Source organism: Sciurus vulgaris (assembly GCF_902686455.1).
Source record: "Sciurus vulgaris genome assembly, chromosome: 1".
NCBI classification, from domain to species: domain Eukaryota; kingdom Metazoa; phylum Chordata; class Mammalia; order Rodentia; family Sciuridae; genus Sciurus; species Sciurus vulgaris.
In genome coordinates this window covers 111,609,608-111,636,234 of record NC_136461.1, presented here as the reverse complement: position 1 = coordinate 111,636,234, position 26,627 = coordinate 111,609,608, and the positions used below count along the sequence as shown (strand labels likewise).

At 37.2% G+C, this 26,627-nt stretch overlaps 1 protein-coding gene across 3 annotated transcripts; it reads left to right on the top strand.

Moving 5' to 3' along the window:
* Positions 1 to 323: 323 nt before the first annotated feature.
* Positions 324 to 18,224, top strand: ANP32E (acidic nuclear phosphoprotein 32 family member E). Of its 3 annotated transcripts, none has more exons than XM_079107773.1 (7): positions 324 to 519; positions 3,870 to 4,019; positions 4,895 to 5,017; positions 6,752 to 6,917; positions 8,449 to 8,618; positions 15,931 to 15,985; positions 16,670 to 18,224. In XM_079107773.1, the coding sequence occupies exons 1-7, from the start codon at positions 466 to 468 to the stop codon at positions 16,735 to 16,737; spliced, it is 786 nt and encodes a 261-aa protein (XP_078963899.1). In that variant the 5' UTR covers positions 324 to 465; the 3' UTR covers positions 16,738 to 18,224. The 3 variants fall into 3 exon arrangements, with proteins under 3 accessions (XP_078963899.1, XP_078963898.1, XP_078963900.1); XM_079107772.1 differs by having other exon boundaries at positions 16,667 to 18,224; XM_079107774.1 differs by lacking the exons at positions 15,931 to 15,985; positions 16,670 to 18,224 and adding an exon at positions 10,712 to 11,338.
* Positions 18,225 to 26,627: the final 8,403 nt, after the last annotated feature.

The following is a 26,627-nucleotide window of genomic DNA, read 5'->3' as shown; positions in this document are numbered from 1 at the left end:
GTTCAGGTCCTCCCTGAATACTGATAGACATTTAGTTAGCCCAATGAAATAGTGTGACGCTAAAGAATCAACCAATACGTTCGGGAGGTGGGTGGAGTGTAGGCAAGGGGGTTGGCGGTGCCGTGTCATGGAGGCTCAGTCTCTGAGCAGCCATTGAAGGGGAAGGAACTGCTGGTTGTGTGTGCGTGTGTGTGTGTGTGTGCGTGTGTGTGCGTGCGTGTGTGTGTGCGCGCGCTGGTGTGTAGACAAGGAGGTGGGGGCAGCCGAGTTAAGAGTCCCAACTCCTTGGACTCCATTTGCTATTCTTTTCTTTCTCCTCCACATCTATCTGGTGGTAGTGGGCGTTTATATTTGCGTTTCTTTTCATTCATTTCCAAATCTTTTAAAATTTTAGGATTGGGGGGTAGTGGGAAAATCAGGAAAGGGGAAAGGAGGAGAGTAGTAGCAGAAGAGCAGGAGGAGGACATGGAGATGAAGAAGAGGATTAACATGGAGTTAAGGAACAGAGCCCCGGAGGAGGTGAGATGACTCAGCCCCCACCCCTTCCCCACCGACCCTGTATTCTTAGGTTGGATTTCTGGGGTGTTGTGGGTCTGTGGGGAGGGCTAATAAATTAATCTCCACCACGGGTCAAGGTTGGTGAAAATGTTTAATTTTGTTTAAAATCATTAGGCTTTTCTACTTAAAATGGCGAAGGGCTTAAGTTTCTAGGGGCGTATTTGTGTGTGCACGGGCGCCCGGCCGCTTTCTGGAGTCGGGCGTCCTGGCCTCGTGGGGGCGGGAAGAGATAGATGGGGGCGCTCCGCTGCTTCGCTGGGCGCGTTCCTCCTGGGGGCTGGCGGCGTGGGCGCGACCCCCGAGTCCACTCGCCCCTTTTGCAGCCATCGCCGTCTGAGAACTTAGTCCAACTTTTCTGCAGTGCTGCCAACTAGGTTCTTTGTGGGGGTGGGCGTCCCCGGCCTCTAGGCCCCGGGGCAACAGACTTTGCGCTGGGCCCAGGCAGGGTCGCTGGCGGAGTCCGCTCTCCCGCTCGCTGGGCGCCCACTCCCCCGGGAAGCGGCGCGCGCCGACCGCCACCGGCGGAATCTGGGTCAGCTGCGCGTTCTCGGACCGCGGATGAGTACTGGGAATAGTCGCGGTGACCCGAGGTGGGGTGGGGACGTGAGGCGCAATCCGCTTCTTCCCGCCGTAGTGTAATGAGGTTCCGCCAGTCGTGTGGCAGTGGCCGCAACTCCGAATTTGATCCCTGGAGACGGCTTCAAAAAACTCAGCAAATGGGTCTGAGTAGTTTTGTGCTTTAAAGGCTCGGTGAGACTAAGTGATGCACTTTTGCTGCTGTCGCCTTAGTTAAAGAGACGGTGTTGGGAGGGGCCACGTGAGGCGGGGTCGCGGTCAACTTTTCTGGGGTCGCGCGGGAGGCGTTTCCGCCTCCTTTCCGCGGGCGTTTCCTTGGACTCACCCAGCCCTTCCTGCCCGTGACTGGAGCGCTGGGGGAACGCGGGCTGGGAGGCGACCCTTGTTTTCCTTGGGGAGTCCCCACCCGGTGTGGGGTTCCTGTCGGTCCCGCGCACTTCTGTGGTCACAAGAGGACACCGCAAAAGTCTTGCTAGTGTGGGGTTCTTGTTGGTCTCGCGCACTTCTCTGGTCACAGAGGACATCGATAAAAGTCTTGCTAGTTTGCAGTCCCTGAAATAAACCTTTGTAAGAATTACAATATAAGATTGGGTGCGTGTGTGTGTGTGGTGTTACTTGGGGTCGTGCCTGGACATACCAGCCGAGAGGTTTTGGTAGGGTCTGCCTGGTTTTTGCGTTAGGCGTGCAGAGTGGGAACTCAGGATCTTCCCTCTCACCCCGCTTTTTTTTTTTTTTCCCCCCCCCTGTCTTTCCCTGAAACTGGCAGAGGGTAGGGAGGAGGAAACGGTCGCTATCAGGGTCATCTCAGAGAAAACATGAACTTTTCTAGAACTTATTCTTAGGGGCTTCAGAAATAAAACAGAAAACAAAACCTAAAAGGCTATCTCTCAGAAGCATATGTTTAGAATGCTTTTATTAATATCTTTAATGTCTTGGGGCATAAAAATGGACTTGCCCTCTCGCTCCCATTTTTTTTTTTTAACCTAGTGATCCGAAGTAATTTCTTTGCCAGTTTGGAGGATTACAGGATGCTACCTTTTTGCAGGCTCCCCTTCTTCTGCCGTGGTGTAATAACGGTCTCTCATATTTGTGTAGACAATTTACAAAATACTTTTAACGTTTATTTACCTTTCTCCTTCCGACAAACTTGTAAGGTGGATTGTATTATTCTAGAATACAGACTAACAAACGGAATCTTAGGGCAATGTAGTGATTTCCTAAAGTGGAAGAACTGGTTTTCTTAAACCAAATGTAGTAGCCCTCTCACCACTTAGTTAAAACTAGAAGACTTAAGAGTTAAGGCAGAGCTCTACCGCAGATTAATTGTGTGACCCAAGGCAAGTCATTCTCCCTTATTTAACCTGGGTTCCCTCATCTTCAAATAGGAGATCATGATGCCATCTCTGGTTTACTAAAATACTGATGTTAGAGTTATACTCAAATAGAAAAGGTGTCATTCTTAGTTGCTAATTTTTAGCCCTTTAATATAGTTTTGCTTTGTGAATAGAGAACCAGGGTCTCCTGCACACCCCCCTTTTGGGGGGGGGGGGGTTAACAGGGATTGAACTCAGGGGCACTAAACCACTGAGCCACATCCCCAGCCCCATTTTGTATTTTATATAGAGACACAGTCTCATTGAGTTGCTTAGTGCCTTGCTTTTGCTGAGGCTGGCTTTGAACTAGTGGGCTGCTGGAATTATGGGTCTGCTTTTCCCCTTAAGGTTAAACCCGTTTAGGCACGCATCAGTAACTTTTGTTACTGTAACTCTGACCTAATAGGGAATCCAGCCCCTCACCTCCCAAAACGGGAAAATGTCCACAAAAATGCACCAGAGTGATAGAAATAACATTTTTTCCAAGGGTGTATTGTTCTGGGTGATATTATTTGTCCTCAAATAACACTGGAAAGATAGGTTGACCCAGAAGGAACTTTCTGACATTTCTTCCTGCAGGGTAACAAGGTTTTTTTTTGAGTTACTGTGGCATTTATCAAAGATGACGTTTAAATTGAAAAAGTGATAAAATGATTTCCTCCTTTCCCTACTTTTTAGGGAATCTTTCCAGTAGCCCAAGTGTTCCCTTCTTGCATAAATATATGCCTAGATGTTGGGGATCCTCCTCATAAGATTCTGAAACATTTCAGATGGGACTTTTTTCAAAGGTTTTTTTTTTGGTAGTAGGGATTGAACCCAGGGCACTTTAGCACTGAGCCACATGCCCAGCCTGCTTTTTATGTTTTATTTTGAGACAATATTTAAGTTGCTGAGAGCCTTGCTAAATTGCTGAGGCTGGCTTTGAATTTGGGATCCTCCTGTCTCAGCCTCCTGAACTACTGGGATTATAGACATGGGCCATGGTGCCTGGCCAAAGTTTTGTTTTTTATTCCTTAGTGACACAGTGTTTTGAATCAGGCGTTAAACTTGCTACTTCAAGTTTAAATTTGGAAGATGGCTTATAGTAATAAACAGATTATATATTAGTTTGGGGTGGGGGTGGAAAGGATCTGTGCAAGGGGATTTTTTTTTTTTTTTTAATGTGGTCATCCCGTGTTGCCCTGGTCTAGAATACCAGTCCTGGTTTCAAGTGATTCTCCTACTTTCCTGGGATTATAGGCAACAGCTGCCATACCCTGTTTAGGCATTTGGCATTTTTAATATTCACATTTCCAGAGTGTCAAACCCAGGTCTGTTGCTAAAGAGATTACAAACTAATCATTAATATATTCCTTCTCACAGGTGACAGAGTTAGTTCTTGATAATTGCCTGTGTGTCAATGGGGAAATTGAAGGCCTGAATGATACTTTTAAAGAACTAGAGTTTCTGAGTATGGCTAATGTGGAATTAAGTTCACTGGCCCAACTTCCCAGTTTAAATAAACTTCGAAAGGTAAGTCAAGATTAATGTGCAAGCATCATGATTTCAATACGAAGGATTTTATGTCTAGTTTTTGACCAAATGAAATGACAATTCTGCCTGTTAGAAAGTTTTGTTTCTGGACATAGGAAAAAAGGGTTTGTTGAATTAGCCCTAATGCTGTTTGTAGAAATTTGAATTTGTTAGTGGAATTACTTTATGACACAAATTTGGACTTTTTTTTCTTTTCTTTTTCTTTTTTTTTTTTTTTGGTACTGGGAATTGAATCCAAGGGCACTTAACCACTAAGCCATATCCCAGTCCTTTCTTATATTTTATTTAGAGACGGGGTCTTGCTGAATTGCTTAGAGCCTTCCTAAGATGCTAGGCTGGCTTTGAGCTCCCAATCCCTCTGCTTCAGCCTCCCTGGCTGCTGGGATTATAGACATTCACCATCATTTCTGGCATGAATTTAGATTTAACATCTACCAACTATTTTTCTCTGAATCATGAAATCCAAATGTAACATCCTGAACCAAAGCTGAGTTAGGAGTTCATTAAATAGCATTCTCATATATTTAACTGACATAGATGGGAATTTGAAAATTAATGATTTGTAGTGACTGTCTCTTGAAGCCAAAATGATAAAAAAATTTTTTTCTTTGGTATATTTTTTTTTTTTTTTTTTTTTTTTTCAGTACTGGGGATCAAACTCAGGGCCTTGTGCTTGTGAGGCAAGCACTCTACCAGCTGAGCTATCTCCCCAGCCTGGTATACTTTTTTTGTGTGTATGTAGTACTGGAGATAGAACCCAGGACCCTGCTTTATTAAATTGGTATACTTTTAAAATCTTAGATCCATCCTAAGCCTTCATCTTTCCTTGTTTTCTTCCCATGTTGAATATATAGTTGGAACTTAGTGACAATATAATTTCTGGAGGCTTGGAAGTCCTAGCAGAAAAATGTCCAAATCTTACCTACCTCAATCTGAGTGGAAACAAAATCAAAGATCTCAGTACAGTAGAAGCTCTGGTAAGTGGAAAGATTTTATCTCTGAACTTGCTTTTTTGTTATTGTTATTTCTGAGATTAGTTTGTATTTTACCTTATTTATTTCTACTTAATGTGAAACTTCTGCATTTGTTTTTTTTTTTCTCTTTTTTGGGGGGTAGGTATTGGGTATTTAACCCAGAGGCACATTTCCACAGAGCCATATCCCTAACCATTTTTATTTATTATTTAAAATTTAAAAAAATTTTTTTTATTTTTTGGTACTGGGGATTTAACCCAGGGGCACTTAACCACTAAGCCATATTCCTAGCCCTTTTTTAAAAAATTTTTTTTAATTTAAATTTTTTATTTTATTTAAAGACAGGGTCTCGCTGAGTTGTTCAGTCCCTCACTGAGTTGCCGAGACTGACTTTGAACTCATTATCCTCCTGCCTCTCAAGCTGCTGGGATTCCAGGCCTGCACCACTGTTCCTGGCCCCAGATGAAAAAAAAATTTTTTTGTTTTAAACTCTTTTTAATTTTTAATTTTTTAATTTTGTTTTAAACTCTTTTTAAAAGATGTACAGGGCAGTACCCATATGAATTTTTAAGTTAGTGAAAAACTGTGTTGATTATTTTATCCTCAGCTCTAGGATTTGACTATCTGGTTTTTAAAATTTCCAGTATTTCCTTAAGTTTATTGCTTTTCATTCCTTCTTGATAATTTTTTGGGTCATTTTATTATGTGCCCCCTAGTTTCCTGGTGTGTGGGAAGGAAAAGACTATTAAGTGAATTCTGAAAATTGTTGTTGCTCTAGTTTTTAAAAAGAGATTGTGAGGTCATTGAAAATGTTGAAAATATGGTTGTGTGTGATTTTTTTTTTTTTTTTTTTTGGGGGGGGTGGTATTGGGGCTTGAACCCAGGGGTTCTTTACCACTGAGCATATCCCCTAAAATATTTTTATTTTGAGACAGTCTCACTAAGTTGCTTAGGGCTTTACTAAGTTGCTGAGGCTGGCCTTGAACTTTCCATCCTCCTGTTGATCCTCCTTGCTCAGCCTCCCGAGTCACTGAGATTATAGGCCTGCCCCACTGTGCCTGCTTTGTGTTTTATTTTTATTACTGGGGGTTTGAACCCACTACTGCTTAACCACTGAGTTTTATCTTCAGCCCTTTTTAAAGTTTTTTTTTTTTTTTTTTTTTTTTTTTTTTTTTTTTTAATTTTGAGACAAGGACTTATTAAGTTGCTGGGGATCTTGTTAAGTTGCTGAAACTGGCCTCAAATTTGTAATCCTCCTGCCTCATCATCTCTAGACCTTAGGATTGCAGTGTGTACCATCATGCCTGGCCTATGTGTGGGTTTTTTTTTTTTTTTTTTCTTCCAATATTTTGTTTTTTAAGTTGTAGGTGTTCATAATACCTTTATTTTATTTTTATGTGGTGCTGAGGATTGAACCCTGGGCCTCACGCATGCTAGGCGAGCGCTCTATCACTGAGCCACAACCCCAGCCCCTATGTATGGTTTTAAATAGATAATGTATTTGTTGTTGCCTGTGCAAAGATTCAGTCACAATAGTAAACCAAACAAAGTTTTGAAATTTACATGCCAGGGGCTAATTAAGAAAATTGGCTGTGCTTTATAAAATAACTCTTTGTTGTAAAATTCTAACAATCCAAAAGTTGTTCTGTCAATTTCAAACATATGTCTTCTGAATTGTGAATTAAGACAAAATAATATGGTATATTAAACCTTGACTGGAAATATTTACTTTTCTAGCAAAATCTTAAAAATTTGAAAAGTCTTGACTTGTTTAACTGTGAGATCACAAACCTGGAAGATTACAGAGAAAGTATTTTTGAATTGCTGCAACAAATCACATACTTAGATGGATTTGATCAGGAGGATAATGAAGCACCTGACTCTGAAGAGGAGGATGATGAAGGTAGTTATTCTAAATATTCATAAATGTGTTGTAATTATAGTCGCCACTCGTAGCCGTACAACTAAGATTGGACCTGGAGATACAGGTGTGGAGGGAAAAAAAACCAAAAAAAACCACATAAGCTATTAGTAAGACAAGAAGAATTAAAAAACCCACAGCTCTAGCCTGTATTTCTTCTTTCAGATTTCTAATGGTTTCAAGGAATTTAATGATTACTGTAATATGAAGCTCTGTGACATTTTACATCTATATAAGCTTGTGTAACTACTACCCACTAATAGTGAAAACTTCCTAAATAGTATTTTTTTAAAAAAGGATAATTCATAATAGCATTATTTATAATAACCCCAAAGTGGAGACAACTCAGGTGTGTATCAACTGATGAATGGGTTAAAAACATGTAATATATCCAAACAATATAATATTATTTCACCATAGAAGTGAATGAAGTACTGATACATGTAAAAGTGAATCTTGAAGACAGTATGCTAAGTGAAAGACACCAGATAAAAAAGGCCATATATTGTTTGGTTTCGTATATACCAAAAGCCCAGAATAGGCACATCCAATAGAAACAGAAAGTAAATTAGTGGGGTAGGGTTTAGGGGATAGAAACTGATAATGGGTGTGGGGCTTCTTTTTGAAGTGGTGAAAAATATCCTAGAATTAGATAGTGAATGTACATTATGAATAGAAGACTAAAAGATGAGATGGCAGAATAGCTATTGTTAGTAATAGGATGATGTTTGGTTTTGGGTCAAAAGTTTTCACTGTTAAAATAATTTTTTAATACTGGGGATTAAACCTTGGGGATTAAACCACTGAGCTACATTCCCCAACCTTTTTATTTTTTATTTTGAGACAGGGTTTCACTAAGTTGCTCTAGGATCTTGCTGATCTTGCTGAGGCGGGCCTTGAATTTGGAATCCTCCTACCTCAGCCTTGGGAATAGCTGGGATTACAAGCATGTACCACTGAGCTGGCAAAAGAAATTTGATTGATAAATAATGTTATAAAATGTTAGAATGAATGGTGAACAAGCCGGTTTTGAAGTGTACACAAAGTATACCAACTTTAGTGCATGTAACGTCTGAAAATCTACACATTGGATAAATACCATTTAGAAACCATTCAAATAATAAATATGAATATTACAAAATGATAATCTTAAAAGAAAGTCACATAAAATACTTTTCCACTGGTTGGCTTGAGTTTGAAGTGATTTGGCAAGGGTAAAAAGGTTGAACATTACTGGAAAGAAACATTTGCCCAGCCATTTGCTCATCTTAAAAATAAAAATAAATAAACAAAAAAATATATATACACACACATATATAAGTGTATATATAAAATATATACATATACATTAAAAGTGTTTTTAGTTGTAGATGAACACAATACTTTTTATTTTATTTATCTATTTTTATGTGATGCTGAAAATCAAACCCAGTCCCTCACATGTTTTGGGGAAATGCTCTACCATGGAGCTACAACCCCAGCCCTACATATATATCTTTTAATATTTTTAAAGATGGAGATGAAGATGATGGAGATGAAGAAGAAGATGAAGCTGGTCCACCTGAAGGATATGAGGAAGAAGAGGAAGAAGAGGAGGAGGAGGAAGAAGATGAAGCAGGGTCAGAATTGGGAGAGGGAGAAGAAGAAGTCGGCCTCTCTTACTTGATGAAAGAAGAAATTCAGGTGAATAAATACTCTGTATTAGCCCTGAAAAATAATTATTTAGGCGTAGGGCTCAGTACTATAAAAAATGAGTTGGGTAGAAATTTGAGAGTTATTTCCTAACTTGTGAATGTGCAGGTGTCTGCCTTTTCCCCCGCCATTGTGGCCTATTCCATACTACATGTATATAAACATAAACACCTATTGATAATAAATCCCAGATATCTTTCAAATCAATTCTGCTTTCAGTGGTATGGTATGGTAGAAACATTTTACAGATATTTCTGAGATTTAGTTTCTGCATTTATGAAAATGAGATATCAACTTCATAGGATTGTTTTAAGGATTAACAAGAAAATATAGGTGAAGTATCTAGTCCCTGGCACATTGTAAGTGCTCAAGAAAACTTAAATTTCTTCCCTTCAATTATCTCTTGCTTTATATTCTCTGAATATAGCATTACCACTTAGTAATATCCTTCAAAGTCCTATGTGGGTATTCTAATATTAAATGTGATCCTATCCCTAGTCTTGAAACTCTTAATGCTTTCATGTTGCCACCAAAGATTACAAACCCTGCATTGTCTATTTGGCCCCTATTTCCTTCCCTAACCTCATCTCCCTGAATACCAAGTTAAATTGTCACACCAAACTATTATTTGCCTTTATGTGTGTATATTGTTTATCTGAAATGGCTTTCTACTCAGGTCCCTGATGGACTTCATTTTTGTTTGTGCTGAGTTAAACATAAATATAAGTGAAGCATGTAAAGTGCACTAATTTTATGAATAGCTCCATGAAATTTTACATATATATTTACTTGTGTAATTACCACCCCAGTCATGCCTTGTGAACTATTATTCTTAAACTGAACTCTGGTGTTAACCTTATTTTTTAAGTTTTCTATAGTTTTTCTTAGAAAATCACTCCTTCCTTTGTTATCTTTAAACCTTGATTAGGCTTCTATTGCTTATAGACACTTTTAAAAACACTTACTTGGCTATTCTTTTTGAGGCAGTAAGCTCTTTAAGGGTTAGGGAGTGCCTTTCATCTTTACACCTCAGCATTTCACCTTGATGGCACACAGAATGAATGGTCTTGGCTCCTGGGTGTTTAGTGAAGTTACTTTTTCCTAATGTTAAATTGAAGTTTCTTTTCATAATTTAAAATAATTTTTTATTGTTTTAGGGGATATAGCTCAGTGGTAAAGTGCCTGCCTCGTGTTCATGAGGCCCTGGGTTTGATCCCCAGCAGTGGTGGTGGTGGCAGGGGAGATTCTTATTTAGACTAAATATTATTTGTTCTCCTAATTAGTTTTACATTGGGCAGTTAGATAATATCTGGTCAGTGTTTATTTTTTTCTGACATCATGAAACTACTGTGGAAGGGCTGGGGAGATAGCTCAGTTGGTAGAGTGCTTGCCTTGCAAGCACAAAGCCCTGGTTTTGATCCCTAGCACCCAAAAAAAAGAAAAAAAAAAAAAAAATGAAACTACTGTGGAAAATAAAGATATACATTTGGTTGGGGTCCTCCTAGTGAGTTAGGGACTATGTTATAATGAAGATCAGAACCTTAAATATTTTAAATATTCACAGAATATTTTAAATATTTATATTCAGTTATTCACAGAATATTTTAAATATTTATATTCAGTCTGTTCGATTTACACCAGCATACAACTTGAATCTTTTTCCTGTTTCTATTTATTTAATAAAATAAGTGTTTTTTTTTTTTTTTGTTCTTTTGCATTTGACATTTTATTTTCTGTGCCAATAATTTCTCCTTAATTCTAAGAAGTATTAAATCATTTAAAAATTATTTTCAAATAACTGCAAATATTAGCTTTTTCATTCCATTGAGTATTGGGAAATACTAACCCCAAATGACATGGCCACATGTAGAATAAAAAATTCTGTGATAATACATATAACCTGAAGTCATTGTAGGATTAGCAGGGACCAGAAGGAATTTTTGTTCATGATGAGATAATTTGAATGTTTAAAATGAAGTATTGTTTTTATTTTACTTTATTTTTTTGATACTGGGGATTGAGCCCAGAAACACTTAACCACTGAGCTATGTCCCCATCCCTTTTTATTTTTTATCCTGAGACAGGGTCTCATTAAATTGCTGAGGCTGGCCTTGAACTTGTGATTCTCCTGTGTCAGCCATAGGAGTCATTGGAATTACAGGCATGTGCCACCAGGTCTGGTCTTGTATTTAGAAGCTAAGTGCCAGGGAATGCTTCAGAGACTATTGAGATTTAAAAAGAAATTAGAAGGAAAGAGAGCTCATATTCAATCGTTTTTATTTAATTTTTAAAATTTCTTCCTATTTTAGCTGTTCTTCAGAGGCAAGGAATTAATATGTATAAAGAAGGACTTTATGTATGCATAATATAAATCATTAAAAATGGAGGTGAGGGCTGGTGGTTTGGCTCAGTGGTAGAGTGCTTGCTTAGCATGTGGGAGGGACTGGGTTCAATTGTCAGCAGTGCATATAAATAAAAGAAAAAGTCTACAGACAGCTTAGAAAATTTTAAAAAGTGGAAACAATTAGAACAAATAAAAAAATAATAATTAAAAAAAATAGAGGTGAGGCAAGACCCTCAATAACAGTGAGATTCTGTCTCAAAAAGGGCTGGAGATGTAGCTCAGTGGTAAAGTGCCCCTAGGTTCAATCCCAGTACCTACCCACACCTACCCACCCCTACCCTCACCAAAAAAAAAAAAGAAAAGAAAAGATTTGAGGACTTTAGGAGGATTGGGAATCATAGCATTCCTTGTATTACTCATCCACAAATGAGGAAACATTTCCCACTAATGAGAAGACTATAGCCTCTACTGAGGAAATTTCTGGCAAAAGGGGGTTGTGGGTGGATTGTTAGGGTACTAGGAATTCAACCTACGGGCACTCAACCCCTGAACCACATTTTATTTTTTGAAACAGGTTCTCACTAAGTTGCTTAGGGCCTTGCTAAATTGCTGAGGCTGATCTCACCTTGCCGTCCTCTTGCCTCCACTTCCCAAGTCACTGGGATTACAGGTGTGTACCACCACACCTGGCCTCAAAAGCTGAGTTTTTATTGATAATACCTAAATGATGATTTTTTAAAAGATCTAAAACATGAATCAATTAATCTAGTCACATTGAGTTTAAAACAAAATTCAGAGAAAGAGCTCTTTAGACTTGGACTTTTCTAAATCATCAAGGAATAAATGTGATTAGCAGTTTATATTTTTTGAAATTTATAGATATATATCCTCTTTTATTATTCCTTACACATGCTAGGCACGTACTCTACCACTGAGCTACAATCCTGGCCCCATACTTTTTTTTTTTTTTTTTTTAATGCAATTTCCTACCTGTTCCTTCTGCTCCCATAGCTTACTGGAGCCTTACTATTAATGATGCTTTTTTAGTGTTTCATTTTACTGTATGAGAATGATTTCTGATGTAAGAATGATACAGTTTCTCATTGGCTTCTAGCTAAATGCTGGAAAATCAGATTGTTTAGTTATTCTAGACACAAATAAGGTACATAATTGTGAAAAAGGAAGATTATTCTAGTTTTACCTAACTACCTAGTGGTTCTAGGCATTTGGCAGTTGCTTAGAGCATTTTCAAGGAGCAGTAAACCATTGGAGGGGAGACCCTAGATAGTTTTTCAAACATATAGTAGTACCTCATCTTTCTGGAACTCAGCCATTTGTATTATAGATAAGAATAAGGCTGTTCATAAAAAGGGCTAAAATATAAGTAACAAAGGTATTTCATTTGTAGGAGGGTGTTGAAGCTAAACCTCTTTTCTCTTATTTTTATTTTCTGATTCTGATCCATTTTGTGATTTCATAGTAGAATAAAATTGAAATAGTAACTGTAGAGGAGAAGGCATAAAAACTAGGAAAAGAGACTAAGTGGACACCAGAGTTTTGTTTTTTGGGGGCACCAAGAATTGAACCCAGGGGCATTTTAATCACTGAGCTACATCTGAGCCTGTTTTTAATTTGTTCTTTTCAGATGTACATGACAGTAGAGTGTATTTTGATGTATTATACATACATGGAGTATAACTTATTCTAATTAGGATCCCATTCTTGTGGTTGTACATGTGAACTTTCACTGTTGCCCAGCCTGTTTTTTAATTTTTTATTTTGAGACAGGGTCTTTCAAGTTGTTTAGGGCCTCACTAAGTTGTTGAGACTGCCTTTGAACTTGTGATTCTCCTTGACGCTGGATTGCAGGCGTGAGCCACCACTTGTGGCATCATTTTTAAAAGGAGAAAACTATAATATTAATAGGTTCTGAGAGAATCAGCATATACTAGTTGGTAGAATGTTCATGCTCAAAATGGTAACCATAAAAAAAGTGATCATACTTATTCAAGAAAAAGTTAGACTGTATCGTACACTCTAGAAATTTGTATCCTAATTGGCTAGAGGAAAAGAAAAACAGATGGTTATGGTGTATTAAGGAAGTGTGGTTCTGTAAATAATAACTCATTCCACAGGAGTTGTAGGTCATTTTGCTGTGAGTTTTATTGATGTGTGCTATTTCATTATGTAGATTTTTAGAGGTAGAAGGAATTTACAGATCTTCCTAGATTAATATAGGTTGGATAATAGCTAAAGAAATCCTTAGCAGGAAGAATGAAACAGGGGATATTGCAATACCAGAACTTCAACTATACTACAGAGCAATAGTAACAAAAAACGGCATGGTATTGGCACCAAAATAGACAGGAAGATCAATGGTACAGAATAGAGGACACGGACACAAACCCAAATAAATACAATTTTCTAATACTAGACAAAGGTGCCAAAAATATGCAATGGAGAAAAGATAGCCTCTTCATCAAATGGTGCGGGGAAAACTGGAAATCCATATGCAACAGAATGAAACTAAACCCCTATCTCTCACCCTGCAAAAAAATCAACTCACAATGGATCAAGGACCTTGAAATCAGACCAGAGGTGCCCTGCATCTTATAGAAGAAAAAGTAGGTCCAAATCTTCACCTTGTTGACTTACGATCAGACTTCCTTAACAGGACTCCCATAGCACATGAAATAAAAGCAAGAATCAATAACTGGGATAGATTCAAACTAAATAGCTTTCTCTCAGCAAAGGAAACTATCAGCAATGTGAAGAGAGAACCTACAGAGTGGGAGAAAATCTTTGCCACTCATACTTCAGATAGAGCACTAATTTCCAGAATCTATAAAGAACTCAAAAAACTCTACACGAAGACTACAAATAACCCAATCAACAAATGGGCTAAGGATATGAAGACACTTCACAGAAGAAGATCTACAAGCAATCAACAAACGTGAAAAAATGTTCACCATCTTTAGTAATAAGAGAAATGCAAATCAAAACTACACTAAGATTCCATCTCACCCCAATTAGAATGGTGATTATCAAGAATACAAGCAACAATAGGTGTTGGAGAGGATGTGGGGAAAAAGGTACCCTCATACATTGCTGGTGGGGCTGCAAATTAGTGCAGCCATTCTGGAAAGCAGTGTGGAGGTTCCTTAGAAAACTTGGAATGGACCCACCATTTGACCCAGCTATCCCACTCCTCGACCTATACCCAAAGGACTTAAAATCAGCATACTACAGAGATACAGCCACATCAATGTTCATAGCTGCTCAATTCACAATAGCCAGACTGTGGAACCAACCTAGATGTCCTTCAATTGATGAATGGATAAAGAAACCGTGGTATATATATACAATGGAATATTACTCAGCTATAAAGAATAATAAAATTATGGCATTTGCAGGCAAATGGATGAAATTGGAGACTATCATGCTAAGTGAGATGAGCCAATCTCAAAAAACCAAAGGATGAATGATCTCGCTGATAAGCAGATGATGTCACATAATGGGGGGTGGGAGGGGGGCAAGAATGGAGGAAGGAGGGACTGTATAGAGGGAAAAGAGGGGTGAGAGGGGTGGGAGGGGTGGGGGGGAGGAAAAAACAACAGAATGAATCAACATCATTACCCATGTAAATGTATGATTACGCTAATGGCATGCTGTTACTCTAGGTACAAACAGAAACAAGTTGTATCTCATTTGTTTACAATGAAAATAAATTTTAAAAAAATATATATAGGTTGGATATCCCTTATCCGAAATGCTTGGGCTAGAGTGTTTTGAATCTGGTTTTAAAAAATTTTTTGGAATATTTTTATGGGGGATGGAACCCAAGTCTAAATATAAAATTTATTCATGGTGTATATACATATATGTACATGTATGTATATATATACATACACACACATACATGTTATACATAAAACCTGTAATTTTATACAGTATTTTTAGTGTGTCTGCATTTTGAGTGCAGCCCATCAAGTGAGGTCAAGTGTCCAGTTTTCTACTTGTGGTGTTGTGTTAATGCTCAAGAAGTTTAATATTTTGGAACATTTTGGACTTCACATTTTTTGGATTAAAAATGCTCAACCTTGGGCTGGGGTTATGGCTTAGTGGTAGTGTGCTTGCCTAGCACATGTGAGGCAGTGGTTTTGATGCTAAGCACTACATTAAAAAAATCAATAAATAAAATAAACATTTAAAAAAAAGAATGTTCCATTCGGAGCTGGACACCATGGCACATGCCTGTAATTCCATTTTTCTCAGGGGACTGAGAAAGGAGGATCGCACGTTTGTGGCCCTAAGCAACTCAGTGAGACCCTGTCTCAAAACAAAAAATAAAAAGGGCTGGGAATGTAGCTCCGTGGTAAAGCACCAGGGGGGTTCATTCCCGGTACAAAAAAAAAAAGGCTTAATCTGTATTTTGCTTTTACTGGTTGGAAAATTGAGGTCCAGAAAGATAATGTGATTTGAGTCAACATATGTAATTATGTTGGGGGTAAGGATTCAGATCATTCTTACCCTGATTTGGAAAATAAAAGTTCTCATTTTTAAAATAGTCAAAAGTTGTGCTGTCCTACATGTGCTAGTAAGTACATATTGCTATTTAAATTAATTAAAATTGAATAAAACTACAAATTCAATTCCTCATTTGCACTGGTTACATTTCAAGTTCTCAGTATCATGTGGCTGGTGGTTATTGTAATGTACAGCACAGACACAGAATATTTCTATTGTTGCAGAAAGTTCTTTTGAACAGTGGATTAAAGCATAACTTATTTTTATAAAGAACTACTTAGTTGAATTTTTAAAAAGATCTAAATAAGGCAGAGGTTGTGGTTATCAGAACACAGGGTAACTAAAGTTTCTTTGCCTTTGGGATATACTAAAATAAATAGTGAAAAATTCATATGGTTTATTTATACTCAAACTGAATATTTGAATCTCAAGGATGAAGATGATGATGATGATTATGTTGAAGAAGGGGAAGAAGAGGAGGAAGAGGGTGAGTTACATTAGCCAGAAACAAATTCTAGAATACAGATTTTTTTTTTCATGGACTTTAATAAATGAATGTATAATACAAATTATCACCCATCCCTTTGATTTTGCTGTTTAGCTAGTGCTTTGAAGGTATAAAAGTGTTTTAAAGAATAAATTTCTCAAGGCATTCCTTAATTCCATTAAATGAACAGCTTATAACTTGTATTTTAAAATTAGAAATGAAGAGATAGTGGTGCTACTTTAATCAGTTTATTATCTTTTCAAGGTCTCTCATTTTGGAGAGGGTAAAGCCTTACCTGTAAGAGAGGAGAGGAACAGTTGAACTCAATATAATGCTCTTTAAGATTTGATACCCCAAGGTAGTGGGGAGGGATTTGCTCTTGGTACTCTTTACCTGTAAGTCTTTTTTAAAAATTTACCAACAGTTCCCTCAATATGAAGCCTAGTTTCTTGATCTGTACTTCATGACTTGGCCACAAGGGTGCATAGCAAGCCGTCATTATTTATGCATTTCTTCATCTGTTAAGTCTGGGTTTATACGCTGAAATAAAAAGAAATTTCAGACTAGAAACTTAACGTATATACTTTTTTTTTTGTCAATTCAGTGGAACTTTGTAACTTAACAAATACTCATTTGTTGAAATTAAAGTTTTTTACACTTTTCCTTCCATTCTTCTTTTAGAAGAAGAAGGTCTCCGGGGGGAGAAGAGGAAACGAGATGCCGAAGATGATGGAGAGGAAGAAGATGACTAGATCATTCTAAGACCAGATTCCCTAACGTTCCTGGGTGTGCAATAGAGTGATCACATCTTTGTTTTTTCATGTACAATAGCTATCCCTACAGAAGATAATGTGTAACTTTTTATAGGAAAAGTGTGGTTTTACTATTTTTGCCTTATCATTCCAATTAAGATATACTAGTCTGTTAATGATCATATTTTATGTAGAGAAAAAATTTCATTGACACTCCTCCCATTGAGACATTCTCTAGCAATTAGATTTAGAATCTTAATTTTTCTAATTCAAGTTCAAGTTCATTGTATTAGTAATTTTTAAGTCCATAATTAAAACATGATTGCTTTTACACAGGTGAAGTTTGGTGCATTTCATTCATAAGATTTTAAAGTTATTTATAAATTAACTGAAATTACAGTCATCTGTAATATGAAATGACAGTAGTCTCTTGAATAAGTTGATTATTTTTTTAGAGATGATCCAGGGATCTTTAGTTTGAAGGCATTGCCTTTTTTTCTTTTTAATAGCTAAGGGTATTTGGGTGGTCTTCTGTCACATGAATTAAGTTGGAAAGTAGAAGCAGAATAATAAAGGTTCTATTCAGCAATATAGTTTGTGGATTTGGGGGAGGTTCTAGTCAGTAATATAGTTCATGGATTTTGTGGTGATTGATAAGATTTTATTTTTGAAGGAAGGATTGCCTATACTAAATGAGAGACATGCAGGTGAGCCCTTTCTTCAGGCTGCAGATCATGACATGCCAACAGTTGTTAATTTTGTTTTGTTTTAGGTGTGCACTTTTTTTCTCCTCAGCAATTTCTTTATGATCACCTTCCTTTCTTGTTTCACTCACCTCTCTGTATCCCAAAAGAAAGTTGGGAACTTCTGGATACCCAGAAAACCTTTAGTCTTATACCTCAACCACCTTTTCAGATACATCTGGGTTTTAAGCAAAGTGGAAGAACCTAAGAATTTTTTGAGATACGAATATTGTTATTGATACAAATTTTAAGCAGCAAACTCTGCTTATTGTAAATCTTTCTTGACTGACAACATTTAAGACCGTATAAGTAGGATGAAGAAATAAAAGAAGCAGGGAAGGCTTTTCGAAGCAGCATCCATGTTCCTCAAAGTCAGAATGATTGTTGATAATTAATGAGACTTTCAAGTCAAATTTTTAAGATGGCATTCCAAATAATTTGGATACCAACCCTGCACAGTATTTATAATTTTTCTGAGTAGAACCTTTGGTTGTTCCTAGTTTTAAAGCATTACCAGATATAGCATTTAATTGGAATATAGTAGGTAGTTGGAAAAATATTTGGGACTAAATATTAAAATTAAGATTTATTTTCAAGCAAATGTCATTAAAATAGAAGAATATTTGGGATAAGTTTGAGTATGTGCTTACTTACATGGATATTAAATAAAATATAAGGAACAGACAAGTACATCTCCCTTTTTGTCATGGAGGCTCCATGTTCAAGGTAATTGCTTTGTTAATCTTGACTAAAACTTCTTTCTTTGTTTTAAATATTTGTAAGGTTTTTAAAGGTTAGTGTCAGTAAACTAATTGAAGTTAAGCTTCTCTACTGGGATACATTTAAATTACTGAATATAGTACTGCTGCTGCTTGTTTTTTTTTTTTTTTGTTTAAAATGTATGACTTGTTAAAGGTTATTTGTGGAGAAACTAAAACAGTTGCACAACTGACTGAAATAAACGCTTGGAATAAATTTAGTAGGGGGATCAGAAAGTACAAAAGATTAACATTTTTTTCCTAATTTTTACAATTGATATGCCCTGCTTTAGTCTCTAAGAATTCTCATTACATACTATGCCAGATTATAAAATACTTATTTTTAAATTGAAATCTATATTGACCTTATCAATCATCTTATTGTGCAATCAAAATTAGAGTTCTTTGGTTTGAAAACAACACTTAGTGAACCTCCAGATAACTTTTAAGAACTTATTTAGCTTTGTGGGTGGTATTTTCATGCAAATAAGCAAGGGGTTTTTTATATTTTGTAGAAGTTTTGGGTCCTATTTTAATGCTCTTTGTATGGCAGTATGTATATAGTGTGTTAAGTTCTTTAAGACTCTCTCCTTTAAAACTGAGGTTAATACTTTTGTGCAACTGTGTTTTTGAATAAAGCCATGACAGTGTTAAAAACAAATAAAAAAGCAGTACTCCTGATCATTCTCTTATTGTTTCTGACTATTCCATGTTTTTTCTGTGACTGCTGTAACTTAAAAGTTTTTGAAACTGAATTGCTTCAAATAAATTGAAGATTTGTTATAATGATTAGTTTCAGTGTATGATATTCACTTTTCCAGCAAAATTATTGGCAGTTTTGAAGATCTTTTTAAAAACAAATGAGTTAGCTCATTCAAATTTGGAGGTGATATGAGGATGTGATAACTTAATGGTTTAACCTATCACCTTCCTTATTTACTTTTTTCCAAGAAGCAGGAAAAAATTCTTAAGCCATTTAATTTTCCTTTTGGAGTTGCAAATTGAGCCTGTACTTTATTGCCTATGGTGGAAGTAACTATTATCTATGGTCGAATTGATTATAAAATTCCATATATTAATAGTTTTTCCAATATGAGCCCATCATCTCCATTTGTACTCTGTAGTGTGTATCTTTAGAATCTTTTGATAATGTAAACAGATGTAATTCCTACATGTTTAATTTTCAAGCAATAGGTTTTTTTTTCCTGTACTCTTGTTTTGGTTTTCCCTGATAAGTGATTTTTAAAAAAATGTTTGACTTATGGAAAACTGGAGGGTATCTGTTTCGTATAGTTAAGACATAAGTATAATGCTAAGTAATGTTTTCATAATTGCTTTTTGGTTAAATATTGAATATTGCAAAGCTATTTTAATTATAGAACTCTGCTTCCTGAGGGATGGAAAATATTGAAGTATTTCCAGCTGCAGGTATTTACTGAAATTATTACTTTTGTTTACGTCTTTGAAAAATTTGAAGCCTTTCCCCTCTTGGTTAAAGAAAATGGAGAATCCCCACACAGTTTTTGGTGAGGTTGTTAGGAATGAGGCAATTCAGTGAAAGACTATGATTCAAAACACTTACATTGCTTATTCCTTGTTCTGTATTTCAAAGAGTCTTTGGAGCAGATATTTTTCCAGTTGCTGGAAATTTCTCCTGTTTCTAGAAAAGGGTGAAATGATATTCTGCAGTTGTTACTAGAAACAGCATTCTACTACCAGTGTCTTTTACACCAGTAGTAATTAGCCTAAGATTTGAAAACCTGGCATGAATACTTTGGCTTGAGACAGCTGCTTGGGTTTTAGTCTATTGAACAGCCAACCTTAACTGGGACAACAGATCATACCACAAGTAGAAATTACAAAATGAATTGATCTCAGGAGCATCTTTAAAAAGACTACATATTGGTAAAATACTTTTATGTAGTACAAGTGTAGGTGCTCTTTTTGAGCAGTAAGACCCTTATGTAGGGTTACTCAATAACCCTGATTAAGGAAGAATCAGAAGTAGGTATGACTTTGAATTTAGTGAATATTTAGAAATAATTTAACATTTTGTTAAACCATCATTTGAATTTGGCTATGTAGAAAAACAACAGACACATTTACACTAGTGGTTAGTAATGATAGGTGCTACCTACAATACTGATGAAAACAATGTTCTAACTTGAGAAGTGATGGAATGAGGCTCCCTGGGCAGGCCTGTAATTTCAGCAACTAGGAAGGCTGAGGCAGGAGGATCACAAGTTTCAGGTCAGCCTGGCAAATGTAGTGTGACCCTATTTCAAAATAAAAAGGCCTGGGATGTAGCTCAGTGGAAAAGCATCCCTGAGTTCCAATAAATTACACTAAATGAACACTTGTCTTTTCTCTGATTCTCCTGTTAAAATACTTAAACTGCACCATCTTTCAAATGAAGGCCATGATCTCTGCCCTTCACTCTTGACTTTTCCTTGAAAAGGCTTATTCCATAAACCCAGAATTAGCTCACAGGCTATAGGTTTCTCCATGTGAAGGGATTTTCTCCCAGACTATATACATATATATATTTTAATGGTACCAGGGATTGAACCCAGGGGCACTTAAACTACTGAGCTACATCCCCAACCTTTTTTTGTCTTTTATTTAGAGACAAGGTCTCACTGAATTGCTTAGTGCCCTACTAAATTGCTGAGACTGACTTTGAACTTGGAATTCTCCTGCCTCAAGCCTCCCCAACCCCTGGGATTACAGGCGCGTGACTCCACGCCCGGTCCAGAGGGCATTTCTTATGGCAGTGTAGTGTTTGAAGTCATTTATGCTGAAAGCTGTGACAGTACTATGGGGGGCCATACAAGAATCTATACTAGAAGGCACTGCAGTTGAAGCAACTATACTTAAGAACAAAGGATGTCAGCACCACAGGAAACCAAGGGAAACAGCAACTGTCACATGGCAAGTCGCTGTGAAGTCCTTCCAAAGTGCAGGGCTTTTCGCTATGTACTCCCACTAGTTTTACGTGTTTTTTTTTTTTTTTTTTTTTTTTTTTTCTGTGTACGTGGGGTTGGGGATACCAGGGATTGAACTCAGGGGCACTCGGCCACTGAGTCACATCCCCAGCCCTATTTTTGTGTTTTTTAAGAGACAGGGTTTCACTGAGTTGCTTTGCGCCTGGCTTTTGCAGAAGTGAAGTGACTGGCTTTGAACTCTAGATCCTCCTGCCTCAGCCTCCCCAGCCAGTGGGATTACAAGCATGCACCACGGCTCCTTCGGCTCCCTCGCTAGTTTTCTGAGAACACTAAGTACAAAAGCATTTCTTCAGCGCTAAGGTTTTCTTATTTGTAGGAGATTGGTAAAATCTTAGTGAATACAATTACCGGAAAGGAATTTTTACCAGATTTGGTAGTTTTACTAGAAATTATTTTTAACCAAGCCATCTATGTTGGAATGTGGCAGAAACCACTGTTAAGGTACCTGGGCTGTAGCAGTCAGGAGGGCAAGGATTAGGACTCTAGAACAACCGTTTTGTTTTTATCCACTCTCTTCTCATTTCAAGAACTCCAGAGTTAAGATCAAATTTCTCTTAAGTCCTTGTTTCCCATCACACTCCTCTGGGGCGAATCAACTACGTTATTTCAGCCTACTTGAGATTTTTTTTTTTTTTTGGGGGGGGGGGGTTCCTGGGGTTTGAACCCAGAAGGCCATTGCCGCTGAGCCACACCCCTAGCCCTTTTTTAAAATTAATTAATTAATTAATTAATTTATTTTTGCGGTGCTGGGGATTGAACTCAGGGCTTTGTGCTCGCAAGGCAAGCACTCTACCAACTGAGCTATATCCCCAGCCCCCTTTTTATTTTTTGACAGGGTCGTTCGCTAAATTGCTGAGGCTGGACTCGAACTTGCAATCCTGCCTCCTACCTCAGCCTCAGCAGTTGTTGGGCCACGCCACCGCACCCAGCTTGATTTTTGACAGGGGTCTTGAATGAACAGATCTTGACATTTTATTTGAATGCTTAAGGTGACAAAGCAAATTGCGGGTACGTTTTTGGGATCGTATATCTGTCGCTTAGTTCTGGGGACACATACCTCTAAATTTTTACTATGATTTCCCCATTTTTCAAACCCTGAGATACAGATAAAACAGTTTCTTTTTCTGGGGTGCTATTTTTACAATCGGGCTTCCTCCAGCGATTTTGGAATCTCAAGCAGTAGAAACAGGATTAGAGCGTTTTGCGGAGAAAGCAGTAGACTTGAAATTAGAGAAATGCCACTTTAGTTATGAAGAAAAACACTGCTTTATAGTGTGCCTCTAATTTGACTCACGGGGCACAAAGCAAAAATTCTACCAAGCCTGGTTCAGATTCAAGAACAGAATCGAAAAGCCAAGAATAAGAAAAAAACGAGGTCAAGACTAGGGAAGGACCGGGGCTACCCGAATTACTCTACAAGGGCTTTTCCCAAAACGTTTCGGATTGGGCCAAAAATGCCGCAATCCATGTCACGTGACCCGACCCGACCCGCCCTCCCTCTCTTTTAGACAAGCAAGGGCCGGGTGCGCACTCTCACATCTAAAGGTGGAGGTCTGCGCATGTGCGGAGCTCGTGTTGAAGACGCACCGGGACTTTCAGAGCCTCGGCTTGAGGAAAGCGTCTTGGATTCACCTTCGGTTACCCTCTCCAGGGCCTGCCTAGTTAACGCGGACTGAAACTTAGCGGTTAGGTCTTTGGGACCTTTCTTTTCTTTACTTATTTTTTACATTTTGCAACTCTTTTTTTTTTAAGTTGTCGAGGGACCTTCATTTTATTCATTTATTTATATGCGGTGCTGAGAATCGAACCAATGCCTCACACATGCTAGGCAAGCGCTCCACCACTGAGCCACAACTCCAGCCCTGCATTGCAACTCTTGCTTAAAGATTAACAGAGCCTTTATTTTCTAATTTAATTTCAAATATCGAATTATCCTAAATCCCACATTCATGAACATTACTCATTTACTCAGCAATTATAAAATTGGTGTTATGTACTGTTTCAAGATCTCCGAAGTGGAAATGAGGGCTAACTAATTTTTTTTCTAAGAGCCGCGTTTGGAGCTGAGGCCACTTTGTTTCTCCCTCTTGTTTGTGCTGAATCTGGTTCAAGTTCGCTCTTGGGTCTACTTTGCCTTTGAACTTCGCTTCTTGTTCCCAGGAACCAGCTTAACCCCCCCCCCCCCCTTTACATGTACCTACTCTTATTTTTCCTGTCTTAAGGGAATTTAAGATATTGCTGAAGCAATTAGTCAGGTTGGTACCTAAAGATGAATGAATTCTGGAAAATGTTAGAACCCAGAGGGAAACCGCTGAACAATGATAAAAAGTTCACCTATAAAATAATAAAGATAATACAATTTTTATAAAACTGTCATAGGACCTGCTTCTATAGAATTAGCAACTGCAAATATTTAATTGAAGTAAAACTAATGCCAATAGTTTCTCAGGCATTTTCAATGATTTTTACAAAACAGCCACAAAATGTAGGTAAAATGAAGACCATTTACTTCATTTAAAAATAAAAGATGAGGGCTGGGGGTGTAGCTCAATGGTGGAGCACTTGCCTAGCACGAGTGAGGCTCTGGGTTCCATCCTCAGTACCACATAAAAATAAATGAATACAATAAAGGTATTGTGTCCAGCTACAACTAAAAATATTTTTAAAAAGTAAAAATAAGAGATGAGAATATACCTGGACTTTATTTATTTTGGTTGTTTGTTTATTTTGGTACTGGGGATTTAACCCAGGGGGGATTTACTACTAAGCCACATCCCCAGCATCCCCCACCCCTTAAATTTGCAGTCCTCCTACCTCAGCCTCCCAAGTTACTGGGATTACAGGCTTGCACTACCATGCCTGGCCATACCTGGATTTTAAGAAGTCAGAATTTTCTGTTGGGTAATACCATTTCTCAGAAAAGAATTTTCTTTTTGATAGAGTAAATATTCAGGAGGAGTTTTTGTTTTCTTTTGTTCTTGTTTTCCTTCTTACATTGAGGGATTGTGCATGTTTTCAGCATTGTTTTGATGCTGCCACAATAATCGAACATAGTTATTAGCAGATAAAGTTAATAGTGAATTCATTTTACAACCCATAAGACATTGAGAATTGCTTGCTGAGACAGGGGTTATTGCCATCTGGTCTATGCCATGAAGCCAAAGCTCCTGTGATACAGGATACAATGATCCTGTGATAAACCTACTTTTCATTTTGTGTCATCTGTTTTCCTTTCCACCACTATTCTGTATCAGCCTTGAGGCTATCATGTAATGATAAAATATCAGTTCTGTGGTTTGTCTTTAAGACTTTGACCTTGAAAATAAAATATAATGTACTGTAATGGTTATCAGACTCACTGCATATTAGAGTTATTCACCATTTTTACATTACACTACTAAATAATTTTGCTTTCTGTTGAGTATGAGTTCAGTCTTTACAAGCTATTTACAATTAACAGATGAAGAAATAAACAATGGAAAGTTATGTACAAGTACTTTTTGAGGTAAGGAGGCATATAGCTGCGATCAAAGGCATCAAATGTAGAATACTTATTTAACAAACTTCTCAATACCTCTGTTTAAGGCACCTAAACTGTAGGAGAGCAAATATGAATAATTCACAACCCTCTCCTTTGAAGAACAAAGTCTAAACACAAGATTGTGAGCCAAGAAATGGCTGAGCTGACAGCTTGTGCCCAGGAAACTCAAAGGGTGCCAAAACTTAGATTTGCTCACTTTAGTGAAGGTCTGATCATCTATTTTGCAGGGCTTGATTTTGTTAGAGTAGAGTTGATCCATTTGTGATGGACAGACTTATGCCATGAAAACTCATCAGTTGCCAGGTGCATCCTGTAATCCCAGTGGCTTGGGAGGCTGAGGCAGGAGGTTTTCAAGTTCAAAGCCAGCCTCAGCAACTCAGCAAGGCCCTAAGCAACTCAGTGAGACCCTATCTCAAAATAAAAAATAAAAATGGACTGGGGATGTAGCTTAGTGGTTAAGCACCCCTAGGTTCAATCCCTGGTGCCAAAAAAAGAAAACTTACCAATCAAATGTGGATTTATTAATTTATCTTTACATTGACTGCAATATTCTTGTTCCGTATCCTAGATCAGTGCTCCCTAGTAAGAATATACTACTACCTGCAAATGCAAGTCACAGAAGTATTTAACATTTTCTAATAGCCATATTAAATCATAAAAATAAATGATCAAAACTAATTTTAACATTTTATTTAACCTAACATATCCAAAATATAATAATTTCCCAACATATGATCATTGTGAAAATAATTACTGAGCTATTTAACTTTGTTTTTTCATTCAAAGTCCTCAAAATCTGAGGTGATTTTAACATCTCAATTTGGATTAGCCACATTTTAAGTACTCATGTTACTAGGTGTAGGTCTAGCACATCCTCTTCCTGGGAAAAGGTAACTGAGAAGCCAAACTAGGGATCATAAGTTCTCTGATAAGTATGAATCAAAGTAGTATCAGCTGGTTTGAGGGGTATTTTTTATACTTGGCAAGAATGATGGACCTTGGGCTGGGGTTGTGGTTCAGTGGCAGAGCAACTTGCCTAGCATTTGTGAGGCACTGGGTTCAATTCTTAGTTCTGCATATAAATAACTTAAATAAAGGTCCATTCCACATATAAATAAATAAAGATCCATTGACAACTAGAAAAATATTTTTTAAAAAAGAATGATGGACCTGATACATAGGAAAGTACCCTTTTTAGTGTTTTTGTTAGTTGTATTAAATGTGTCTTACTTCAGCAGTACTAGACTAATCTGCCAAATGCTTGTTGCTTCTTTTGATTCTATGCAAATCACTTTTCTCTGTTAACATATTTCTTTTCTTCAAACAGGTTTTTCAAAAATTTCTTTCTTTATAGCTAGTTATATTTGATTGCCGACTAATCAATCTTTGATTTGTATATTCCTAAATCTCTTTATTCAAGTAATTGCTTTCTTCTTGTGGCTAATACCTTCTGTATCTGGCTAATTCAGCCATGGTGTGTTTTTTAAAAATATAAAAGTATTTTTTATTGTAAATGTATTTTCAGACAATAAATCACAACCATACTACCAACAATTTGGAAAATAGAGAAAAACAAATAAAAATTGGCATAAATGTAGTAATTTCTTAGTCTTTTGGCAGTACATGTTTCATTTAGTTGAAATCATAGACTACAAATTTATGCTTTTATAATAATATATGAAAAATAATTTCCCCACATTATTAGAATTTAAAATGAAATAGAATTTAAAATAAATGTAACTTCAGTCTGTGGATTGAAATTGGGATATGAGAGAAAGAGAGGAATCAAGGATGGTATCAAGATTTTTGGCCTGTGAGCTGGGGTATATCTCAGTGGTAGAGC